This window comes from Myzus persicae, unplaced genomic scaffold (assembly GCF_001856785.1).
Source record: "Myzus persicae strain clone G006 unplaced genomic scaffold, MPER_G0061.0, whole genome shotgun sequence".
Taxonomy (NCBI): Eukaryota; Metazoa; Arthropoda; class Insecta; order Hemiptera; family Aphididae; genus Myzus; species Myzus persicae.
This window is the reverse complement of record NW_019104155.1, coordinates 1,488,318-1,515,195: the sequence shown is the minus strand read 5'-3', so window position 1 is coordinate 1,515,195 and position 26,878 is coordinate 1,488,318. Positions and strand designations below refer to the sequence as shown.

At 28.0% G+C, this 26,878-nt stretch overlaps 1 protein-coding gene across 2 annotated transcripts in view; it reads right to left on the bottom strand.

Moving 5' to 3' along the window:
• The window catches only part of LOC111039348 (sodium-independent sulfate anion transporter-like), a 32,131-nt gene extending 5,898 nt beyond the window's left edge, over positions 1-26,233 (bottom strand). The window contains exons 1-7 of one of the 2 annotated variants that reach the window (XM_022322828.1): positions 26,114-26,233; positions 14,812-15,102; positions 3,822-4,045; positions 955-1,150; positions 519-739; positions 236-413; positions 1-165 (exon numbers count right to left, since the gene is read on the bottom strand). In XM_022322828.1, coding sequence (XP_022178520.1) covers positions 1-165; positions 236-413; positions 519-739; positions 955-1,150; positions 3,822-4,045; positions 14,812-15,031 — 1,204 coding nt within the window. In that variant the 5' untranslated portion in view covers positions 15,032-15,102; positions 26,114-26,233. Of the gene's footprint in view, positions 166-235; positions 414-518; positions 740-954; positions 1,151-3,821; positions 4,046-14,811; positions 15,103-19,848; positions 20,040-26,113 lie in introns of those variants that run through there. The other variant, XM_022322827.1, reaches the window with a different exon arrangement.
• Between the last annotated feature and the right edge of the window lie 645 nt (positions 26,234-26,878).

Here is a 26,878-nt window from a genome sequence, read left to right as displayed (position 1 = left end):
CGAAAAATTTAGCTAGTGATATATTTTCTAAAATAGACAGAAGTGGCACTACCAGAATCCCTGAACCTAATTTGGACGCCATCTCTACGAAATTATACGTCTCGTTCCCGACCCGACTCTCGAACGGTGGTGGTCTGAAACTCGGGAGACCAGATTCCACGTGACCTGGAAACAGAACATATCTTCTCGTCAAATCGCTGTGCGAGTTAAATAAACAAAATGTCTGTTGAATTACTTGACAGTTTAAACGGCAAATTCCCGTGTTCCTTGTACATGTAACCCAGTGCTGCGCAAAAAACCACAACTATGATGTTCCTCGCCGTCGATATGAGCCAAATTATCGACGTGACCGTTCGCTGCCCGGTCGTTTTATCCTTCATGTCCAGAGGGCCGATTTGTATGTCCTTCATTTTCTGTGAATTTAATGAACAATTATAAAATATATTCGAGAACGCTGGACGATGATATAATAGGTAGATTAACATGGGAGAATATTAATAGATAGGGTATAATATTACCCTCAACAGCAGCAGCACAATCATACACGTAATGCCGAGAGTCCCGTCGCCTACGCTGATCTCTCTGATGTGAATGGCCAATTGGTCCCAGAAGCCTATGAACGAATTAGCTTTTATGTTGATACCGAGCAGGTCTTTCAGTTGGGATGTTGCTATCACGATCGCTGCTGCTGACGTGAAACCAGCCGACACCGGTCCGGATATGAAATCGATTAAGAACCCTATAAAATCCACGAAGTTTATTTTAGTTATACAAGCTTATGTTCATAGACCGCACATTGGCAAAACGTTTTGATCGGGCGAAAAACCACGGCGTTTAAACCATCGCCGGCATAATGTTTGGCAAGCCCACTTGACCACGTCAATATTATAATGAAATAATATACGTATACTGTTGTACACGTCTTGTACCTACAGTAGATATATATGAAATTACCTAATTGCGCAAAACCCATGATAAGTTGTACGATACCGGTGATAAAACACAACAGGATGGCGAATTCTGGTCCCATATCGTGTATGTTTTCACGGGTCATGATGGCCATGATTGCCGTAGGACCCAACGCCGGGTCTTTACAGCTACCGAATATCGTGTACACGAAGCATGCCATGAACGAAGAGTACAAACCAATCTAAAAAATAATCATTCGGTCACAGTCCACAGTCTTATAACAGTATAATAATCATAACTAGATCAAATGTATAAATAGCTATAGCTATGAATAGATATATCAATGGTAATAATTATAACCACTATTCTAAGTATAAAATATATCCCTATACACGAATTAGAAATATTATATAATTGATATTTATATTATAATTATTATACTCAATGTATACTTATCAAGGTTACGCGTAGGTATACGCAAGATGTAAGTAGGTACCTATATATTATTATACACGTTATTATAGGTTTTTGACTTATTTATTTTTTTTTGTGTGTGTAATTTTGTGATTACTTTTCGTCAGAAGACCTGACCTCAAACTTGCGACGCAATCACACGAGAGTTAAACATTATACATTTGGGCATAATGTATAAACATCACTTGGTAAGCAGATTAACCACAAATATGACCGTGACAGTATCGAAATTATTTTGAACTCGTTGTGAAGATTATCGTTTATTCATTTACGAGCGAAAACCATTGGACAAAACACAATCGAAACATATTATATCGAATGCAATACGAATACGACTCTAATAACATTCGTTTGTAATTAAAATTTTAACCGGATGCTGATATTGGTGATACTGCAATATTTTTGTATACAATGGCACTCGCATTTTATGATGAACGTCGAACGACAAAACGTTTTGTATAAAAGAAATAAGAAATAATATTTTAATAGGTTGATTATTATTACTACCTAACGCACAACCAAACAAATTTAAGTTTTCCTTAAAAAAAAAAACTATAATTTATTTTAAAATGTCCAAGGGAGTTATGGTCTATTGTATTCTCAGTATATTATATTGTTCATGGTAGAGATAAATTTTATTAACTAAAATACTAAATTGTATATTGTCGTTATTGGTTTATAGTTATAAATATTAGTCATTAAGCGTGATTTAGAACGAAATAACCAGTAAAAAACAGTAGATCATAAATTATCTGCAGTTTCTTTAACTTGTAGTTAAACTTTAGGTACCTTATAAGTTATAAGTTAATGTAGTCGCAAATTGTTTAATAATATTTTGGACTATTCATAAGAGTTGTATATTGTATAATATATTATGTTTTGTGGCAAACACTCGTAAATAAATAAACACGCAATCATAATGAATATTATACAAACGATTATTACAATTATTAATATTTATTTAAACATAGTAGAGTGTGCCTATCATATATTAAAATGCTTAATATCGTTGTTCAAAATAAATAGCGTATTCGTGTAAAATCAACAAAAAAATACTATGTTGAAGTTTGTTAGACCAGCCCCACTTTTAGAGTTTGGAAATGTCATCTGTTAGGTTAATTTGTGAAAATTACGACGTAACTGCTAAGAAAATAAGAGTTAATTTGAAATTACATAAAATGGAACGCTGATTGGAGAGATTAAATTCAAGAAAGATCATTAAGATAATAATATGATATCAAGAAATTTAATTTAAAAGTCGTCACATTCTAAAAAGAACAATTCTGGGTATTAGTACCTCTAGAATCTAGATAACATTGAGTTTTTTTTTTTAATATTTTTAATTAACTTTTAAATTTTCAACAAAATGTAATTTGACATACCTAATTATCTATACTCAACTGTGATGATATTTAAATTTAACTACATAGCTCAAAGAAACAGAAAGATTTGTGTAATTAAATTTAGTAATTTTATGTATTGATTGTGGAAATAACCAATGGGACAGAGATTTCTTATCCATGTTTAAATATGTACTATGCGTACCTAGCTAAACTTCTCCATTCTAAACTTTAAATAGTCCCAGTCATTGGGCAGGCAATATTAGATTCATAAAATATTTGCCTAAAAAAATGTATTGAAAGGTAAAAATAAATTACCGAAGTATGAAAAATGTAATTTCGATATTATATTAAATAATACGTTCTGAGGGAAACGTAATTATACAAACTAAACATAGAATAGTAAGAACTGTTAACTGTTAAGTATGAAATATTACTCATGATAAAAGTAATAATAATTACGACAATTTCGATTTTTGGTTCGTTAAAGCAGCTAGAGTAAAGTATATAGAAATTGTTATTTAAAAATTGCCACCGATTTAAATGAAAGTAACTATATTATAAACAAACAATTCGTGCTGTATTTGTTTTGTTTTTGTAATTTCCTGAAAACGGCATTTGAACGCACCAGACGTCTGGGCGCATTTGTATAATATAATAACTAATAAGGAAGAAGAATAATTAAATACCAGTGTACATAACCTCGCAATAGGTTTTACCGATTGATTGCATAACACAGTATGTTTTATATAGGAAAAGAATTAATGTAGTCATACGAGTTGGGACGGTAATAATAATAATAATATTACATACAAAATATTATCATAGGTAATATATTACAATAATGCACGTTGCGTGGTAATCGTCCTTAAAGTGATTTCCTATGTAGTCCACATTATTTGTCAGTTCTCTTCGGACCGCCTCGCTCACTCCCTGTTGGATGTGTGCGTGTGTGTGTGTGTGGGGGGGGGGGATATCATCATCGGTTTAAACGGATAAACAACTAATCGGTAGGTATAGTACATCTGATAATAATATCACAAATGAACGACTTTTCTATTCGCGGTTTTCAAAGATTCGTGGACGCGACCGACTTACTTGTGGAGGTAATCCGGCTACGTTCGCGAAAGCTATGGCCTGTGGTATGACTGTCAGTCCGACCGTGATGCCTGCCACGAGGTCGGATATGCCGTGTTCGGCGACGGTGTACTTGGGCAACCATTGGAGGATGGGTAGGCGTTTGTACAACACTTTTCTCGTACAGCACCTGTTCACCGAATCCTGGTCGACGGGCACCGCTGTGTCGAAACCCAAAACTTTACCTGGACGAAAACAAATCAAGGCTTAATAACGGAATAATAATTGTTATCCTATTTTTCGAGCTCAAAAACGGTTAAAGCTTATAGTTATGACTTATGTTAGCTTTCGACTATATTAAAAAAAAAAAATGCGTTATTGACCCTTATTGAGATAACCTTTACACCAGCTTAAACACATTCCACTTATACCGTAACTAGTGAAAACTTAAAACTATAAACTATGATGTACGGAATCGATTGCTTTCGATAAAAATTCTGTGACTGCATATTATGAAACATCTTCGGTGCTTCTTCCAGGTCTAAAACCATCATAATGATTTTTGATAGACGATTGTTACTTTTTAAATAATTTATCAAACCACCTTTAATGATTTTTTGAAAAATTACTTAACATAGATATCGGTCGGTAATATTGCTCGTATTATATTCTCCTTATCAGCACCTCTATACATAGGTTTAATTATCACTATTTTTCATTTAACAGGAAAAATATCATGTTGCAGACTGAAATTAAATAGTCGTTAAAGGATGTATTATAATATAAGGTGCTATATTTTTCAAAATTATTTATTATGGTCACGACTTCAGTATAGTATCTATTTTTACTGAGAAATATTTTTCAAAAAAAAACTTTGATGATCTTTCGGCGGTATCTTGATCCAAAATATTTTTTAGGTTTTGGCCAATAGTGGAAAAATAATTATTTAAATTATTATACCCAATTTGGGGTTCTTTTTGTGCATTAATTAATTTACCGTTATAGATTCAACTTTTCATTTTGTGATTATCATTATGAGATACACTTGTTAGACTTTTTATTATAATTTCGATGAGTTTTTAACGACTCCGGAAAAACGTTGGAATTAATTTTTGTGAAAACTTATCTATACCATCTTAATTTTATAATTTAGCATATTTCTATAACTCTTATAGTACTCAATTACATTTTTTTTTTTTATTGTTTTTGACTTTTTTAGCTTTTAAAGATAATTCTTGTTTTTTTCAAACTAAGCACACTAATCCTGGAGTCATACAATTTTTTTAACGATTTGATCTAGAATTACCTTTTTTAGTTTTTTTCCACTGCTTGAACTATTTATAGCATCAACAATATTTAATACATCATTTAAGTTACAAATATTATATAAATTAGTCCATTTCCCATTATTTAATATATAATTTATCATTCAATAGTTTATACTCTCAAATGTACCAGAATTGTGTTGAATTATAATCGGAATAGATATAATATTACTAATATTAGTTTAATAATATAGAAAAATCTGTTTGAACACCAGGCTAGTACACCAGCTTGAAAGTGATCGGTGTTTTTTATTTTTTTATTTAATTTAATAAATAATATATGATCGGTACATGAGTTTTTCCTATTACTAGGAACTCTCATATAAAAGTTTATAAGGGAACTAAATCCATTTGCTGATAACAAATCAAGGTAATTGTTATTAACATTAATATTATTTATTACCTATTATACTTAATATACTTATTTCCATAACACCTAATAGGATAATCATGGTTTTGTCGTGCATGTCTTTATCTGATAAAATGATTGCTTTTAAACGAGTAAAAAATTCATTAATTTTATCTGAAGGTGGCCTATATACAGAATAGATTTATCGGAACAACATAATTATTGGTAGCCAACTTAATAATATTAGCTTCAAAACAGTTTTATTCATTTAAAATATAAATCAATATTTAGTTTCACGTGGATAACTTGTGGGGGAAGCTAACGACACCTCAAAATAAAAGTTATGATTTTTTAAGGCATTTTTATACTTTGTCTAGCTCACCCCATCCAATCCAACAATATTTAACATTTTTGTGGTATTAAAATAATTTATATAAGATGGTTATAATATTACAGTTATAATACCAGAAACAAAAAGTACGTTTTTTATAAATGAATTGAAAATAGCCATGTAGGTAAAAAGTTACTACCTATTATATTATTTACAATTATAAATAGTTGTTATAAACTTATCTTCGTCAAACAAAATATAATATGTTTATAATTTATAATTGAACTTTTCGAATACAGAGATATTGTACCCTAAATTAAATCTGGATGTGGTATATACTATTTAGTATTTTCAGAGAAAAAATATGAAGAAAAACAAAACTGTGTGTTACTTTACTTGTCTACAACAACTTTTCATGTAATACATTATTTATCAACTGTGTCAAACACGTCCTTCTGCGCTGCCGTAATCATGCAGACATTTGAACCTCATTAAACATACCTGAGCACCTATATGAAGCACTTGGACCCGATTATGAAAATTCCAACAAAATCTTAACTTTTCTAAAAACAACCAAACCTCATAATCTCATATAATTTTATAAGTCTTTTTTGCCGTTTTTTTCTTATTTTACATTGTATACATTGTTCATACTAAGATTAACCATATTTTAATATTGTCAAATTTTATACAGTATGTGAATGTTATAGTAGTATTGTAAATATGTAAGGTAATAACCTTAATTGTTGAGGATTTACAGTAATACAAAAAAAATTACGTCTGTTTGAAAATAATTCTATGATACATACACTAAAAAAAACATGTTATTGTTACTCTAAGTTTACTGACTCGTGTTATTATACATCAATATTGATCAGTTGACTATAATCGTAGACGCAATACTGAAAACGAATCAGAATTATAGAGAAGGAGTCAAGGAAAATAATTTTATAATAAAATATATATTATATATTATATTATCAAGTAGGAATATATTCATTTTGCACGCTTACAAAACCGGTCAAACTTGGGTCATGGTTAATTCCGGTCAAGTATATTATATACACTATACATAATACACCCAAGTTAGTTACATTAATATCGTTGCAAATTTTGAAAGACGAAATTTAACGAACCATAATACCAACACATCTATATTTAAAGTACCTATCATACTCGGTAGTTTTTTATATTTATTTTTACAATGAACATCGCCCTAATGTCCTTGAATAATAATTAGCACGTGTTTGTGCGAACTGGAAACAAGATAACAAAAGATCCACCGTGTGATAAATCATTTTTATCATCTAAAATATATTTTATTTCAATAAAAATTTAACAGTGCCTAATTAAATTGTATTTTTGATAAATGACTATGCTATACTATAGTAACAATGTAAGTAATAATTTGCTTAAAATAAATTAATTTGCGAACAAAAATGTAGATTATTATTTGTATTGAGTATAATTAAATCCAAACGTTTAAACTCAAATAAATAAAACTAACACTACCAAAATTTAAATATTTATACTTTTAGATAGTGAATGTTTTTTTACGAGAGTAGAGTAGTGCAAAGCATAGGTACAGCCTGGTAAAAGTATATGTAATAAATTATAGTACAATTTTAAATTAAGTTGCTGATGCAGTTAATCATAAGTACTAATTATTTAGTTTGAACTAACTAGTTATTAAAACAGTATTAAGTAAAAATTAAAATATGTAATAGCATAAAACTTTCCCCATATTTATGTTGGGACTGTACGTATTTGATATTTACGAAGTTTACAAAAACAGAAGCGTATGACTTTGATAATTTATTTATTGTTATTTATTTTGTACTGTTTCTAAGTAATTTTATCTCGGCAGAGATATATAATAGTATATATTTTTAAAACTGTACATAACAATATCATCTACACAATAAATGCATGTAACGCAGTAAAACACTCGTTAGAGTGAATAAGAACTATTTTATTTTTTCAGTTTCTAATGTTTCTATAGAAAAGGTTTCATTTGATGTATTAGTAAAATGATTATAACCATAATTAAACAACATAGTGTAATTGCATTCATAATGAGTTTCTACGACGATAAATGACAAGGACCAGATGACCGCCACGAATCCTGTTTCGTTTTAAATAAAATAAAATTAATATAGTAAATATAAATTAGCAAGATATTATGATATTCTGCTACACGAATTAATTATACAGGATGATAATTAATCTCTAAATCACCAAGCATGCTCTCCCCCCATTTTTTCCTAAAATGCTGAATTTACTCGAATTTTGATTTTTGGAATTTTTAATTATACTAAAGGAATATATTTTTAAATGGCAAAATTGTTTTTACTATTTAAGGAGGTCTAATTTTAAGTATCGGTTTTTTTTCAAATGAGAATTAACTATTTTTCTAGTAAATTATTAACCAGATGAATTTTTTGAACATTTTAAAAGAGTAGTTCTTGAGTTACCTATTTAACTTTGTGTACTAAGAATAACAAACCTAAAATGAAGGGTTTTATAAATACGCTATAATTATTTTTAATTTGTTATAATGAATATCTATCTATTATAATTTTATAATTTTTAAAAATGTCCTAGTAAATTGTATAAAAGTTTCAATATTATTTATATTTTATATTTTTGTAATAAAATTGTTAAGAATATTATTCTTATAATATTATACATTTTAATAACTCAAAAATGACTGGTACGAATTTTGTTTTCTATTTATAAAAATTTTCAAACATAAATGATCTGCTCTACAATTTACAGTAAGAAAGAGTTGGTTTTTATTTGAAAAAAAAAGTTTGTATCACCATAGGACACTCCTAAAAATGTTTTAAAAATCTAAATAATTAAAAATATGATAGTCAATAATTATAGTTAAAATTTGCCTGATTTTTAACTCGGATAAATTCGATATTAAAACAAAAATGGGAATTGTTGAATCCCTTTTACATGGTGTTATCTGTAAATAATTGGTGGCTACAACACGATTGAGCATAAACCATCTATTTTACGACACCGCTGAGCCAATTTGTATCATATCAAAAGATATAGAAATATAAAATAAAACCAACACGATTGAGCATAAAAACTCTGCGGTGATGCCATTTTCAATGTTGAACTGTATTATACAAACGATGTTTGTTTTAAATAATTATAATAACTCAAAATATGATACTAGTTATCTTCGATAAAACTATCGTTGTGTTATTTGATAAATGGACATTTTCTTCCCTGACATTCCGCCCCCTCTTCTGTTTTTGGTATAGTTGGACATTTTACCCCGAAAAATTGTTTGATGCTGATATTTCCACCCACGAATATTTTTTAAAGTTGATTGAGAGGTGTTAAACGTTTATATTATTTGTAAATTTGTAATTTAATATGAAATTTTTTTTTTTTTGTGTAATGTCTAATTTTATCTAAAGACAGAAATCCAAATATTTGTACTAATTATTAATTAAATAGTGTATTGAAAACCTTCTAGCTATTATGTAAATATATAATGTATATTTTCTCACATTTTTTTAAAAATTATTTTTTTTTTAGTTATAATTTTTATTGTGTCGAGTGGCAATGATCAAAAATATGCATCTATAATTTATTTATGAAAATATTTGGACATTTATTCTGTATTTAAACAAAATTAGATTATAAGCTTTTAATAGTTTCATATTAAGATTCAGTATACTATACTGATATAACTAATATTTATTGCTCCGGAACTATTTTATTAATTGACAACATTGTCGATAAGGCTTGGCTTGGCTCGCGGGGTTACTGCTCGTTGAAGTTTGATATCATAATAATTTATTGTTGTAATATTACTTGAAAATAATAGTTACAAAATTTCAGTTGTAAAAATGTGGCAACATCGCACAAAATATTCTATGCTCAACCGTGTTGATAAACAGGTATATACTCAATCGTGTTTTACCGAAATAATTTGAATGTGTACGTGTATTGTATTTGGTATCAGAGCTTTGAATTTAATTAACATGATATATTGTACTTAATTAACGTATCAAAGAGTATAGCACTATAGCGGAATGAGGACGACACTATATTCTTACTTAAATCCCCTTCAATTTTTGTCACAGTGTGCAGTCACTGAAGTCAGTATCATAAATACAACATTTGTAAGAAACATGTATACAAAGAAACTAAAAATTAAGCACACACATACCTATACAGAAATGGAATAGGTGTTAAAATTGTAAGATAATTAATTATCACGTAGAGCTTGAAGATTTTCTTAAAAACGGTTAAGTGATTTTCTTCATGAATCACAAAAAGGCCAAAGGGATCGGAAGAGTGTATTGCTCATTAGTCATATTTATTTATTTAAATGTCTGATGCAATTAAAAAGTACTTAATATGCATGCACATTACACTTATGCGCTTAAAAAAATGCAAAATATATGCTCTAAAAATGGTGAAATTAAGAAATATGCTCTTAAACAACAAAATTAATAATTATGCAAAAATATACACTGAAAACATTTATTATTTTTTTCGTGGTGCCGTGAAAAAAATTTCAAGTTTACTTTGTAATAAATTGAATAGAACGAAAAAAACATACAAATGCGACAACTTCCAAACACTTTTTTAAATAAATACGTACATTATTCCAGAACATTCCAGTGAAAAATTATTTCATATTCGAAACACTGCGGGTAATATCCTTAGTCATTTTATTATTCAACTTTTTCGTAAGAATAGACAAAAATCTATTTCTAACTACATAAATTCAATTTAAGAAACTATTTACGTTCATCTAGCATGATCAATATCTAAACTTGAACAGGATAATCATTATATTATAATGGGTATTACGAATTTACGACAGGTTAACAGTAACATGGGTAAATTGGTATTTTAGATGACGCACGTTTACTGTGTACCCTATACATGAATACCAAGCATAAATATTATTACTTACAAGTTAATTGGTTTTAGCTGTATTTCATTTTTTGTTTTGCAAGAAGAAATCGATGTTACCAAGAACTTGCTGGAAGCGGAGGTTTGACAATGTATACATAATACACATAAAAACAACTTTAATTAATCATTTACGCAAAATAATATTCGCAACTCTAAAAATCCGGTTATCTCTTAAGTTTGTAATTCTTTAGTTTCTCCATTCGTCTTAAATCTCAATCATATTACAATCTATAGGAAAAGTATAATTTAACGAATATAATATATTTGTATTCATCGGCCTGAATAAATTACTGTCCAGAATCAACTGTGAATTGTGATAAATGAATAGCGTGGTCATTCACTTTTAACGGTACCGAATGGTGGTAAAATAAAAATAATAAATCCAGCTCTATGAAGGTTGCAGCGGTTTTTGATTTAAAAATAGTGCAAAACTTAAGCAGATAATGGATAACCGTAAGACTATACTATATATATATTAAGCTGAAATTGATAAGCTTTCTACGTTGGTATAGTGTAATTACTTTCAGAAAAATCTTTTCAAAATGATTGTAGTGTTTGATGAATATTAAATACTGCTTCGAACCTAATTCATACAATTGATAAGATACCTATACATAATTTGAAATTTGAAAATTTGATCCAACAAGTTTTTGAGTAATCAGTGTTGTAAATCGTGTTTTCATTGCGATATTTTATTATTTTATTCTAACTTAATATCATTAAACACACACATTAAGGCTATCACTGTAGTCAGTAGCCTTGCCGGATTATTTTAATAACCATAATTTGAAACACGCAATATTATTTTTCTAATATGTCTTATACCTACAACATATATATTCTATATTTACAAATGTTGTCATATTGATCACATTAAATACTTTTAAATAATAAACTATTGTTTTAATGGTCGATGACATCAGTCAATTAAATATGTATCACAAAATATACTCAGATATCACAAAAGGTTATAATGACATAATTTTTTTAATAATATGATAAAACCAATTTTTTCATTAAATCAAAAATTGACTGAATATTATATTAGTGTTGATAAAAACACCTCTAATATTATATTATTATATTTAACCTTCATAATAATTGGACTTAAATAAACATACTGTAATTTCATTGTCAAGCGACAGTTAGCCTACAACTACTATATAATACTGGGTACTACGAATCCACTTCTACGAAGAACTTGGGTGCCCTACCATATAATAACCCAAGCATATAAATACAACATTCCAATGAAGTATTGATTACAATTTGCAATATTATAATTCGAATTATAATACCCTTATCTCAAAAACATATTTCACAAACAGTACCTATGCATCAAAATGAAAACATAAAAAGATAAACGTTTCTGTAACAATATCAAGTAACTCATTTTATCGTTTCGATTTCAACACAATAATATTGTATTATGTAGAATTTAAAATGTAAATAATGGAATATGCAGAAGTCTAAAAAACATAATTTAGTAAACTCTATTTATCTGACTGAATCTTGTATACTAAGCATTGTGTCTTAGGGACAAGGGACTTAACTCAAAAAACAGCTAAAAAATTAAGCGTTATATGATTGGTTCAAAACGAAAAAAGCAGTGTCGAAAAATGTCCTCATCAAATTTTTTTTTCTTATGAAGTCCCGTCTTTTAAAGTTACCCAAGCTGTCTATCACTCTATGACGTATTTTTCGAGTTATTCAGTACCTATGACAATACATCGCTGTTAATGTAGGTAGGTACACGTCCGGTTACTACGTCAGTGTTGCGGTGGAAGGGGTTATGTTTCAACGACCGTCACGATTACTCGAAACATATGCATATATCGTGTTTGTTATAGGTACGCGTTTTTTTAGGCGGGAAGCTTGCCTACTCGAACATGTAATTACCAGAACGGGTAAAAAAATATTGGGGAAACCCGAGAACGACGCTTTCTTACATAGAAATACCCGGGAGATGGGAATGTCTCGATTACACATCAGATGCTGGTTTTTTTTTTTTTAATGCCTACCTATGATGTGCATGACAGTGTCGGGTGAATTATTATGATATTTATGAATAATAATAATTACTGTTTGTAAAGTCATCTAAACAATACCAAAATGTTTTGTTCTCGAATATTGAAACTATTAAAATATACTTTGGTGATAATATCATCATCGTTTGAGTTTTGATCGCATTAACAAACACGCTGTTCTCATAATAATCGTAAATATTAGTTTCGCTATACACGTCGAATTGTCCAAGGTACCTATTAGAATTGTCATACAACCATGATCAGGTATAAAAGATTAATACTATTTTAAGTAGGTAATAATTAATATGAGTAAAATTAGGACGTAAGCGAACCTTCAGTTTTAAATTGATTTATTATTTTCTGTATGCAGTTATGATAAAGTTATTGAATCGTCATTAAAAATCGTCTATTGAGTTAATTTTTTAATTAAAAAAGTATGGTAGTTTTTTTCCATACTCACAAAGTACTAAATTAGAAGTTTTTTGCTCAGCAACCTACATTTTTTTTGTTTTTTTTTTCAGATTTCCCAGAGTATAAAATTATTGTAATCAACTAGACTATCTGAAGTAAACACATGGACACAATGACACATAGTAATTTAACGTTTAAAATGTTTAAATATTATAACTTATAACAGTGCCGGATTCGTATTGTACATAATACGAGAGTAAGAAATAAACAGTATACGTACCTAGGTATACATGTTATTGTTACATCAGGTCTTACAATAATTTTCAAATTATATAGGTAACTCTACACTAATTAAACGCCACCACGATGGTAAAATAATAATCATCATCAACGAGCATTCCTTATACAAGGTAATTCTCTAAGTATACGTCCCCCTTTTTTCTTTAATAATGCAGCTATTCAAAATCTGATTTTAAAAATGTTTAAAAATACTTTGAAACTATATTTTTGAATACATTAGATTTTTTATACCATTCAAACTGTGTGTTCTGTGGCGAAATAAACTCCTGTTTTTCAAATGAGAACCACACTTTTTTGGGTTAAATTATTCATGGGATAATTTTTTTTTATGCTGATATATCCAAACCAAAATTCGAAGGAATAGTTTCCAACTTATTAAACTTTATCAAATAGGGCTATAGTTACTCAAAAAAATTAAATTGTACAGTAGCCGGTAGATACCTCTACGTATATAAATGTTTAGTTAATTCTTCTTAGTTATTATTAGTAGTTTAAATAGGTATTTAATAATCATGAAAAGTAAAATAGGTACATTTACAGTACACGATCAATAAAATTATTTATTAAAATTTAGGAAATTAGGAAGAACGCAGCCACTTTTTAGTCTTTATGCGATCCACATGGAAATTTAAAAAAAAAAGATTAACTTTTCTTAAGCTGAACTAAGTTAACATTTTTTTGGCTGTAACTTTTCGAGTTGAATTTAAGATTTGTTAACTATGAACTCCTAACTTGTCGATTTTGTGTTATCTTTTTTTATTCACTTTCCCACCTTTGGATTAATATAGTTTACTTACTATAATTTTTAAATCAATTAAAAAGAAAACTATACAATAATATCCTTTATGTTGTATCGAATCAATTATCTGACATTTTTCGTAAATGTATACAAATAAATATTACATAATTATCTATTTTATTTTATGTTTATAATGTATATAAGCATAATATCTATTATCCATAATGCATAAAATTTAATAATTCAGAAGCTAATTGTTCAAATGTTTAAATACCTACATACAATTTTTTTTTAAATATAATCTACTAAATAATTTAAAGTAAAAAAACGGTGTTACTTATTTGAAAAACTTTAATTTGTTGCACCTCAAGACACTTCTCAAAAAGTACAAAAGTCTCATTAAGTATTCAAAAATATGGTCTTTAAGAAAAATATTTAAAAATTTCAAAAATCTTATTTTGAATAACTCCAAAAGAAAAAATTTAGGTGAGAATTGTTGGTTAAATACTAATGTATGGGCAGTATTAAATGGACAATAATAATTCTTACGCAATGCAGTGCAGTAATACTTACTAGAAGCTGAAATGTCGTTTACTCTGTTATAAGATGACGGGTAACTGGGCAAATTGTCTTCTGAACTCCATTGGAACGCATCGTTCTTATATCCGGGCAGTGTTTCCGAGTCTGTCTTCACGAATCCAACCAGCTTAACGTTCTTGTAGTAATCGTCGCCGTTGTCAGTCGACTTGTCACCTTCCATTTTGTAGCTCAAATGGTTGTTAATTTTATTCATATTTTCACTGTGGTGAATCAAGGCATCGATGTGATTATCCGCTTATAGGTAATGACTGTACGAATGCGAATCTGTGCAAACAAATTATTATAATAGGTATGATATAGTTAAATTAACTATCTTATGAGTTCTTAAGCTTATCTACCCCGGCACTCGTCAATTAAATAATATATAGGAGGTAGCTGGGCAGGCACTCTACCAATGATTAATAGATGATAGCATAGTTAAAAAAAACTATTTATCTTATGTTCAGCTCCATCCGAACGGTAGACGGCTAAATTTAAATACAAATATCATAAAAATGATGCGCACGGTGACATTGTACATCATCGCTATGGTTGGCATACGCTAACGACGATACCACGTACCAATCTATTTTTGTTTCCAGTTTTCAGGAAAATAGAAAAGCCAAATATTAAAAAATTATTCATTAAAAAATAAATAAAAACGAAAAATATTTCACATAAAAGTTACAATTACATTAAGGTTGCTGAAACTAATTGTTATTCCATTAAATTAACTTAAACCCAACCAAATATTTCATGCAGTTACGTGTTATTCCTTAATTTCCAGTATAAAACAGTACAATAGTTTGTTATCTTAAATTAATAATTCATAATATTTTTAATTAGTTTCATAATTCTTAAAACAAAATAAACTATAGAATTTCATGTTTTAAATTGGTAGCACTAAGCATTAAATACTTAATTGTATATTGTATGTGTTCTTTTAAAATGTCTACTCTATGAAGGACAAGAACATTGTAGTGTTTCTTCTCAATTTCTTATAAAATACTTTTTTCTGGTTTGAATATTTATTCAAATTAATGCTCCTATAGTCCTATAATTTATGTACCCGTGTACCTCCGTACGAAAAGTATTATTAGCTTCATGACGTATTATCAATTTTTGGATGGGTATTGAAGTACTTTTAGTCAAATATATAAACAAAAGAGAGGCTTATGAATTATATTCATTACTATACTACAGTAATTGCGATTCAACAAATGTTATAAACACACTTATGGTTTAGATGCAGTCATATAATAGGTAATGTAATAATAACACAAGCAATCGGTTCAGCAATCACAATAATAGGTGCATAATAATAATATAATAGTCATTTAATTTTAAAAATGAATTCGGAATGACTGAATACAATAATGAACCTAGAAGAAGGTTAGCTTTGAAATAGATTTATACTTGAATTATTTTTTTCCCGCTCAGTGTAATTAAACAATTTATAAAAATTATTTTTAATTTAAATGCAATAGTTATAAAATTGTGAAGTATGTTAAAAAACTGTAACTTTATTATTATAATTTATAAGTATTAAAATTCAACACCTCCAAATATAATAGCATTTTCAAAATTTTAAATATTATCCATGTAGAAACAATATTGACAGGTAATAAGCAGTATAGGAAATAGAAATGAACAAACTTAAATCACATTCAACAAATACATTTTATAATATAAATTGAATTATTTCAATCATTGAAATACAAGATTTTTATCATCATATAATTTTAAAAAAACCATTAGAATATTAGATAGTAAAATTAGTATTTTTGTTTGCATTTTGAAATGAACAACCAGAATATATTTGCTATAACTTATTATCATTATTATTTTAATTATTCTTAACCCTTCCAAAATGATTGAACATCGTAAATTGTAATTCGTAGAAGACGACAATCCTTGAATACAAAACATGAAATAAAATAATAGTAATATTTTATAAAATAGGTAATATATTTTATAATGTTGTTCAACTACTTTTTGTATGGTACAAATATTATACTAATATGAATAGTAGTTAGGTACCTATAATGATACCTATATGCACATATAATTTATTCTAGGATGTACCTAACGTCCTCACATACACATAGCATGTGAAGTCATACTTAATATCGTATGTATAATTAAGTTAATAGTAACTTACTATTATAAACACATTTTTAAATCTTTAGTAGTAGTTGATAAATAATCGTCAACAACGGTTTGAATTAGAATAAATTAAAAACTTTTAGAGATGAAAATTGAATTGATATATATTTTAATCCATTTTAATGATGAAAGCACGAATTGACATTTCACCTGAACAATCAATTGCAACTATAAACGTGTTATTTACGATATTCCTTATTTGTTATTAAACATAATCAAATATAAATTTATTTTTATTTTTATTTTTATTTTTTTGTCTGAATCATAGGTATTCATTTAGTTACGAAATAATAAGGAAAATATTAGTATTATATATTTATATACAGTAGGATAGTTATAAATATACACGTTAATATTAATAATTTATAGTTGAAATAAAATGTAACACCTTAATGTACCTACCTAAATATTACTTAATAAGAAATTATTTATTTAACAATCATAACTCAATTAACATCATGTGGTAAAATACATCAATTATTGCGGTTGAAAAAAAGAAAAATTGTTCCGTTTAATAACTTTTATACATTTTTAACATTTTAAATGTATTTTAACATTTATTGAACCAAATAATTTTACATAACGAATAATATTTTATTCATAATACAATCCTAATTGGTATCTATAAGTTATAATGCAATATAAGCAAAAACACAATGAAACAACCACAAAGTGTCATCTTTGTACCAAAAATATTGAAATAGAATGATTGTATTTTCAATACAAATATAGCTTAATTAATAATAATAAGAATACAGTTTAAGACACCCGCCTATTTATTTCGTCAATTTAAAATTAATTTAATCTATAAATGTAGGTCCAAAACAATTGTTTTCTACGCCTGTAGGATAATATTGATAATCACCAACCAGCCTACAAGTTAAAACCCAAAATATGTAATTATTAGTATGTGCAACTTTGAAACTGATAATATTGATACTTATAATTTTTTTTATGTTTTTAATTTAATAAACTGTACAACTACATCTATAACCTTGTTAGTTTTTAATTAATAACCCTTACTTATAACTAGGTATAGAATATATTGGTAATCTAAAAAACAGCTGAAATGAGGTAGAAACCTTATAATCTATTATTTCAAACATGATACGAAATAAAATAATAATATTTTGAATAAATGTTTATTATTTAAAATTGTAAAATTATGTTTCAGCATTTAATATAATTTATATAATTATTACTTGTATTTCTATATTCATAATGCAGCATTTTATAAATGCCTAATAACATTTGCTATACATTACGAATTAAGCTATCCTCAATCAAACTAATATGTATATCTAATAATAATAATACGTGTCTATGTAGGAAAGGCGTTTTGTGTAGGCAAAGTACGCACATACAATTAGTAAACACTAAATTTAAATTTCAGAGTACTGCGCGAAAACGACATCATGGTTTTGAAAAATATTAAGTCACCTACTATACGCAGTTTATATAGTTTTATATTTAGGTAATAGTTTAATTTTCTTTTTCTTATTGAATTAAAGCCCGGCAACTATGGCCATTAGCTGTCTGTAAGTGGAAACGGTTGGTTTAGAACACACATTGTATGTGTGACAAGGGTTTTGAAGCTAAAAATCCCGGGTGTTCACCCATCCGGATGCTATAGCAACTCCGTCTGGTACGTACACTCAGAGTGTTTCTGAGCCACAGTCTTATATTATTAATAGCGTAACGTCATTCCAAACACATATTTTATCTTCCGTTGCCCATCGAACACACATTGTACCTTATCTGCAGACAAAATTGCATCTTTCTACATCAGTAGCATACGTATAACTCAAGTTCTAAGTTCACACACTATTTCACAATATTTAAGTAACTATACAATATAAGTATGCATGTATATTATATACGAAAATACAGGGTCCGCAGTTTACATTTTTTTTTCAAACAATGGTGACAAAAATCATTCTGTTCATATTCATGAAGTAATAATTTTTTTTTTTCAAAAACACTAGACACCGATAAGACAACTGATACTAAAAAAATACTTGTGCCAGCAGCTTTAACTATAAAAGTATAATATAACTTATTTCGAAGAGCTCATATTATATCAGACAATATAAGGAAATGCTCACAAAACTGCTGAAAACTGTACATTCGTTTTGACCCTAAATATCTAATAAGCACCCCATCTCTTAAACTATCGACGATTTATGAAGACGTTGGTGGCTAATTAAGAAAAAAAACCGTTCACGCGATGAACCCTACTCAATCGAGAACTTATTGAGGCATAGTGGATATCGATCGATTTTCCCACCAGCATCTTGTAATTTACAATTTTTAAGTCAGCTTGACTTTATAACGTCCAACGAATAGAGCCGAATAATTTTTGTAAGCTGTACTATGTAGTCAGCGAAATATATATAAGTAAACAGCACTGAACAGAGGCTGAAATTGTTTTCAATAAAACGGTCGACGATAACAACAAATGAATACATTCAACACGATGTCTGTACGAATGTACGACGAGAAAACTATTGAACAATTTTCAAACAAAAAACGAATTAACTTTCGAAATACTTTTTCTATCGACAACCGTGAATACGAGTCCATTTATAGAGGTGGGGTTTCCAACAGCGCGACTGTTTACGTATATTGTTTAATGACAATAAAGAGTCAGCAGTATAAAAAAAGTACAATATTATTTTATTGAGGCGTTGGATTTAATTTGTTCGAATCGTTTCGCATTCGAATGTGGCACAATGTGGTAATTCGCCGTTTTATTACTATTTCGTATTAATCGCATTGTCAATAGTTTATAATATAAGTGTTAAAAATATAGGTAAGTATTTTCGCATTCGTAGGTTGAATTATTATAACAATTCTTTAACTCACCATTTAAATCCTGGAAGCGCGCACTCAGTCTGAATGTAATATTACGGCCGATTAAAAACACTATTTTGAGAAAATTACGATTTCGGATTTTGCGAGACTATTATTAATGGATCATTTAGCAGGCGCATACAGTCGTGTACTCGTGTAGTAGGTACTGCGAGCCCAGCGCGAGTAAACACTGATATTCAGGTTCAGGTAGCATGTAGGTACACAACCGGTACGCAGATAGGTACGCCAAAACGAGTCGATATAGAACGGTTATCGGTGGAGGGGTTGACTTAGGGGGGGCAGAGGGGGAAACCGAAGGTCAAGGGACCGCGTAGTATCACTTTGATGACCGAGTCATCAATGGTCGTTATGGTGTACAAGACGTTTGGGTTATTTTTGTTTTTATTTTTATTTTTATTTTTTTTTTTTGCAATATAATGTACTTACCTAAGAAGTCATTACTTTTTCTTTCATTGTTACATTCACGCACAGATAAAAATTATAAATAATTGTGTTACAAATTACAATAGTGGTATGAAAAAAAAAACCAACAAAACCGAATACCATAGCAAGGTTAATATTGCTAGACCTAGACAATGATTAAGGTTCAAGTTCAAAGCATGTATTACCGAGTTCATATTTTTTTTCTAATAAAACAAAACATTTTAGGTTTAGAATCAATAATATTATATAATATATGTATTATGTATATTATCTTGACGAGACTAAAATTACTATAATACGAAATATATACTAAGTAGTTTTCGATTTGTTTTTATGCAATTTGTAATTATTAGATATTTTACATAATACGCGTAGTATTAAATTACGTAGAAAATTAAAACAAAAATATTTTTAAAAAATGTGTAAGATTCCCATACACATTTTTTTATGATACTTAATTTTAAATTACTATTTCGTTTAATAAAACTTGCATTTAAAATTTAAATACTTAGACATGAATGCAAAATAACAAACGCAGTGGTATTCTAAAATAGTCCCCTATAGGCTAGAATAATAAATTAAGAAAAAATATACTTTACATTGTTTTATGGGCATTTAAAACTTTAAAACATCACATAAACACCTATAGAAAAAGAGTTAGAATCATTTTTCTAATAAGATAATATAATATTATTTAAAAAAAAAAAAACATACCAACATAACAGATTTGTTCGTCGACCGTAGAAGCCGAGTGCCTCTTATATTTAATATTTGTATACACTATTTAAAATAAACTTTAAATAGTAATTGTTATTCCTCTGGACAACTAAAAGTTATTTTTTCATTCCTAATATTGTATGCATTATTACTATTTTTAAATAACCGTTTTTCTATTTTATTATTAATCTCTTAGTATTAGGACCGTGTGCATAATATTTATACTTAATAATACTATATAAGTATTACTTATATACCAATAGGTTGTATTGTTGTATTATAGTGCACAACAATTAATACCTGTAAGCTTATACCTAATGCCTAAATACAGCAAATACATTAATTAAAAATTTCTAAGAATTTTTAAAACTCACATTTTTAGTATGGACTCACCCAGGGATTTTGTTTTAGCAAATGGAAATCACTCAACGCACATCACAATTGTTAATTTCGACCCTTTTTGTAAGACGGTTGAGCATCATTCGATTTTTGGGCTGTGTATCGTGTGCGCATCGACCGTTTACCTTATACATCAAAAGAATGTACATCATTAGCGCATCAATATTATTCAAAAATAGAACTGAAAATAGGTTTATTTATGTATTTATTTATTTTAATTCATTTTTACCCAAATTATATATATATTATACTACAACTATGACTATGTGATTACTGATTTGTAATTAAAAAATTATAAAATGTTAATTTTGGAATTAACGTCAAAATTTGAACTTAAATTTTAACTTTAATTAAACGATAACTCGTGCTTATATATCTTTATTATTTTTAATCTGAACAATCTTAAATTATTCATTGTCTACATAATTTATATAATTATGACTGCAATTAAATTGAATTAATCCAATTTATTTTTAGTTGTCTGTATCTATTTAGGTATTATTAGTGAATTATGAAAATCATTGAATTTTCAACCAACAATTATTTTTATACCCTTCTGTTGTTCAGTATGTTAATGCGCATATGATGTACTATAATTTGATGGAGTTAAGCAAACAATGCACAAACGATAATCGGTCACTGATGCGCAAACGATGTACGATATTTTGGCTCAGGTATACAGCCTGAAAATCGTATGGTTTTTTTATACAGAGTAATTCATCAAACATACTCCTTTCTTCTTCAATAATACCGTTATTCAAAATCTGATTTTTTAAATTCTTAAATATATTGAATAACTATTCTTTCAAATGTTTAAAAATCTTTTCCCCTACATAAGGAGTGTTTGAATTTTGAATTAGGTATTTCAGCATTTCCAAAAATATGACCCAGTAAATAATTTAAATCGGAAAAGGAGAGTTCAAGTAGTACAAAAAAATCTTTGAATATGTTTAAAAATTCCTAATTATCAAAATTTGAATAAATTCATTATTTAAGGAAAAAATAGGGGAAAAAATACTATACTGTAGTATAATATCTACCTACTGCAATTTGATAAAAACTAGATATTTAAAAACTTAATAAGCATTACTATTTACTAATAAACAAATTTGTTAGGTTGGCCATTCTCAACAAAAATATTTTTTATGAATAACGGATCCAATATAACAAAATCAGGAAAAAACATTACTCAATGATAAAAAAAAAATTATTTTTAGTCATGAAATAGGTAAACAATATAATAATTATTTTTACCAAACTCAATTTATTGATTTGTTTATTCACTTAAAATTAGTGAGCAATTTCATAATATGATAATTTGGTAATCATAAATTCTCGTAATATACTCCTTCACATAAATAATAAAACAATATTTTTATTCTATACCTAGTTCATAGTTATAAATTGTAATGCGTATATTAATGTATTACAATAAATTATCTATTTTTTCATTTTTTGATAAAACAAGAATAAATCCAGTGTTTTTGCTTTTAAGTTTTAAACTAAAAGAATATGGTTAAATCAAATTATAAAAAACATTTAAATACTGTACGTCTTACCTATCTTTAAATAGCATAATATGACTTTAATTCCATTGGTATGATTAAGATCTCTCTAATTGTTTTTAATATTGTATTCAAGGCTGTACTAACTGAAAACACTTTTTAGGAGTCCAACATTTGTTTTATACGGATACAAACAATTTTTAAGTTCAAAGTATGTAAAGAGTTTAAAGTATTTGAAGTAAAGAGTTTGTACTCTTGTTATACTTTTAAAAATGTCAGAGAAGGGTCTGGACAACTAACCCTTCCAACCCCCGTTACAGCCTTGATTGTGTTTATAATCAATATACCATATACCTACGTTCCCATTTTTGAATTCAGTCGATATTATTTAAATTTCTATTCTATGTGTTTTCTTCATAATATTAAACCTAAACTTCAAAATTGCATCCAATAGGCAATAACTTATATTATAGTGACTGCATTGCATCCTGCATGCCACCCCGAAGCTTATATAATTTACATACATGATTTTAATCGCTTTGATACAATATAATATACGCGACTGCGTGTGTAAATAAATTGAACGTTTTAATGTCATAAATCATACAAGTGAGTGTCTTGTTCTGGGGATAATCTAAATGCAAAATATTTTCAATATTTCCGACGTTAGACGAGTAGGTATTGTAAACAGTTTTTAATGCATTCGTATAAAAATATTCTAAGAATCTCTTATACATTTATTTTATTCGAAATTCTAATACCTACTATTTTAAATAATTTGTATTAAGGGTATTCAAATACGTATTTTGAATACATTTTTTCTATTTTTTTATTCATTAAATATTCTTTTTTTCATAACAGACAATATTTTTGAATTTGTGACAAAACAATTTTTTCTAATCAATCTACTTGTATAATGTTATTACTTAATAATGTATAGCATTATTAAATATTATATAATATAAATACAAATAAACGATAATAATACTTATTTCTATACTTCATATGTTTATGTATTAATCAATACAAAAATAACATTAAACGAGTATACAATCATTCCAAAACTGACATAAATAAGCGGGGAAAAAAATATATTCTTAAAGTATGTAAGAAATATACTCATATATTTTTTTTAAATATTCTTTACAAGGCAGAATATATATTATCTTCTATAGTTAGTTGTAATACTTAACCATGGTTCATGGTATATAAATAGTAGGTAATACTAGGTATATGGATCTTACATCTACTAAATATCTATATACCGGATACCCACAAATCTCATTCACAAGCACTGGATATTGCCATATTGGGTTTTCGTTTTCTGTAGTTGTGATTTGTGATTTGAATGAATTTACCTCAAGATTGTTCAAGTAAAAATAATATAAAATAAATTTACGAATTGTATTCCTAATGTAGTAACGTAGATCCACGGATTGGATTACGGATAAATTGTATAGGTAACCGGTATTATTGTTATAAGTATTTTTTTCCAGTTATCAACCATAAACATTTCTTTTTATAAGTATTCAAGAATTCAGGTACCTACAAACATTATGATAACTTAAACGAAATATATTATAAATTCATCCAGATGTGTGTGAGGAATGGTCGTGCTGTGTGGCAAATATAACACTATGTACGTACGCGAAGGAAGATTCTATCTATATTGGAATGGATGTGTTCAAGGTTACTTCATGCAATCATGCTGAACATTAAACTATATCAACCAAGGACCAAAAATGAAAAAAGGAAAAAAAGTATTAATATGCCTTGTCAAATTAAGTTAATTTCTTTGACAATTTGAAGACATTGGTGGTGTATTTGGAATTGTCTAATATAGGTATGTTATGTAAATTGTATTGACCATAAATTACAATCTACAGATTGTATTATACATAAACACTAAACTACGCAGGTATGGATATAATAAATAAGATTTATTTAAATTTCTGTTCCTAATACTATTTTTGGAGAACTGTTAAAAAAAGCTATATTCTACTATTATAATCTATAAATCCTTTCCTCCCGCCACTAGAAAATGTCTTGAACTAATACCTTTGACAATGTAGTAATATTCATATAACTGTAATTTATTAATATGATATAAGACGAAAATAGAATTTTATGGGCAATAATAACTCATAATATGATTATATTCTATTATTATAATGTGTATTTATATTAGGTATACTTGTATTATTGCATTATAGTAAGACGTACTAGCCTAACGTACGATGTCGGTGTTCGAATTTCTACTCTATTCAGTTAATACAAACGTCTATAAAGTTTTAAGCCGCTACAATAATGGTGTTCAATAAAAACAACAAAATGTTTAGTTATTTTTAAATTCCACGGTCACTATATGTGATTCAGCTATACGTGCAATTTGGGGAGAAAGGGTCCAAATTTTGATATTAGTATACAGTAGAATCATTTCATATCGATCTTCAAGGAACCTAAAAAATCAAATTGTTGTATCCGAACTCAATTATATCCGGATGACAAAAACATGCTATCCGCGTGACTAGGTGATATATAAGAAAAACCAAGTGCATGACTAAGAATCGTTTTATCCTGAATATCGTTATAAGCAGGTTCTACTGTAATTTATACCATTTATTGTGGATAATTAGTTCTTATTTTATGTTCCTTGCTTATAAAATTAATATGTATCATAAATATGTTTTTTAATAGTTCGGTGTGTTTAAGGGTGGGGCGGGGGTATTCGCTCATCGTGTAATCCACGGCCATAAAACTAATTATAAAAATAGATTCACCACCTCCAGTTGTTTCATTAAAATGGCACCCCTGGACCAAATGGTAATTAAGAAATATCAATCAACTTTTTTTTAACTGAGTTAGATTAGTATTTTTTCATTACTTAGTACTAAATATATTGTTTTGTATATGACTTTATTTCTGAATGTTGACTTGACTTAACTAAGTCAAATCAATCGTTTTCATCAACTCGCCAACCTCTGAACACAATTAATAATTATGTTTTTAAAACGAACCAAGTTGTTGACATAATATGCAATAGACAATAGTACCTAGTCATCTAGGAACAGTCGTTGTTTTTGAGGTTTTTTACTCATGCTAAATGCAACAAATATTACGTACAATAAAAACAAACTATCAAGACTTAATAACAATAGCTAAAAAAAAAAATAAAACAAAGGATGAAAAATATATTAGTCAATATAACTCACTATATGTACACTTCGCGTAAAAGATTACGTTCTATTGAACACCGGGCTGCCATGTATCAATCTGGATAGTTGGAAAATTGGATATAAGAGTGTAGGCTATGTCCAGCTACGGTACAACGGTTTGGCGTTTTGCTAGAGAGCATATCGTGTGCTTAGCTTAGAATGCCTATAGACCCCACTCCCGTTTAAAATGTTCGCATTTCTTACATTTTTAAACGCAAGTATTCCTTTTTCGGGTTTCCGACTGTTTGTTTTTAACACCTAAACTTCTACAGTAGATATAGCTAGTCAATTTATTCTCATGTTTATAATTTTCAGTCACGTTTGACGTGTGATGTCAATGAAATTGTATAATCGTACGAAATACACACGTCATGACGCGTACAAATTCTAAAACCTCAACGTAAAATTGATAATTTTCTAGTACGATTAAAAATATAATGAAAAAAAAATACCTATTAGATACATTTCTCAATACGTTTTTAAAAACATCACGTCTCTCTTTAAATAATCATGCAATTTGTTTCTATGAATTGCAGTGAAATCTGCATGAAGCTTGGTCAAAGATAAATACAAATAAAAACTTCGTCAACTCAGAGATTAGGTAGGTACGTTATTTACGTTATTAGTAATTCCTCAATCCTTAGAATATATTATAATCATACACCTATACCTGTATGTAGCTAATTACTCAGTATAGATAATATTATTATAATATTATTTATTATTATTGTTTAAATTTAAGTTACATTCGTAATGCAATAA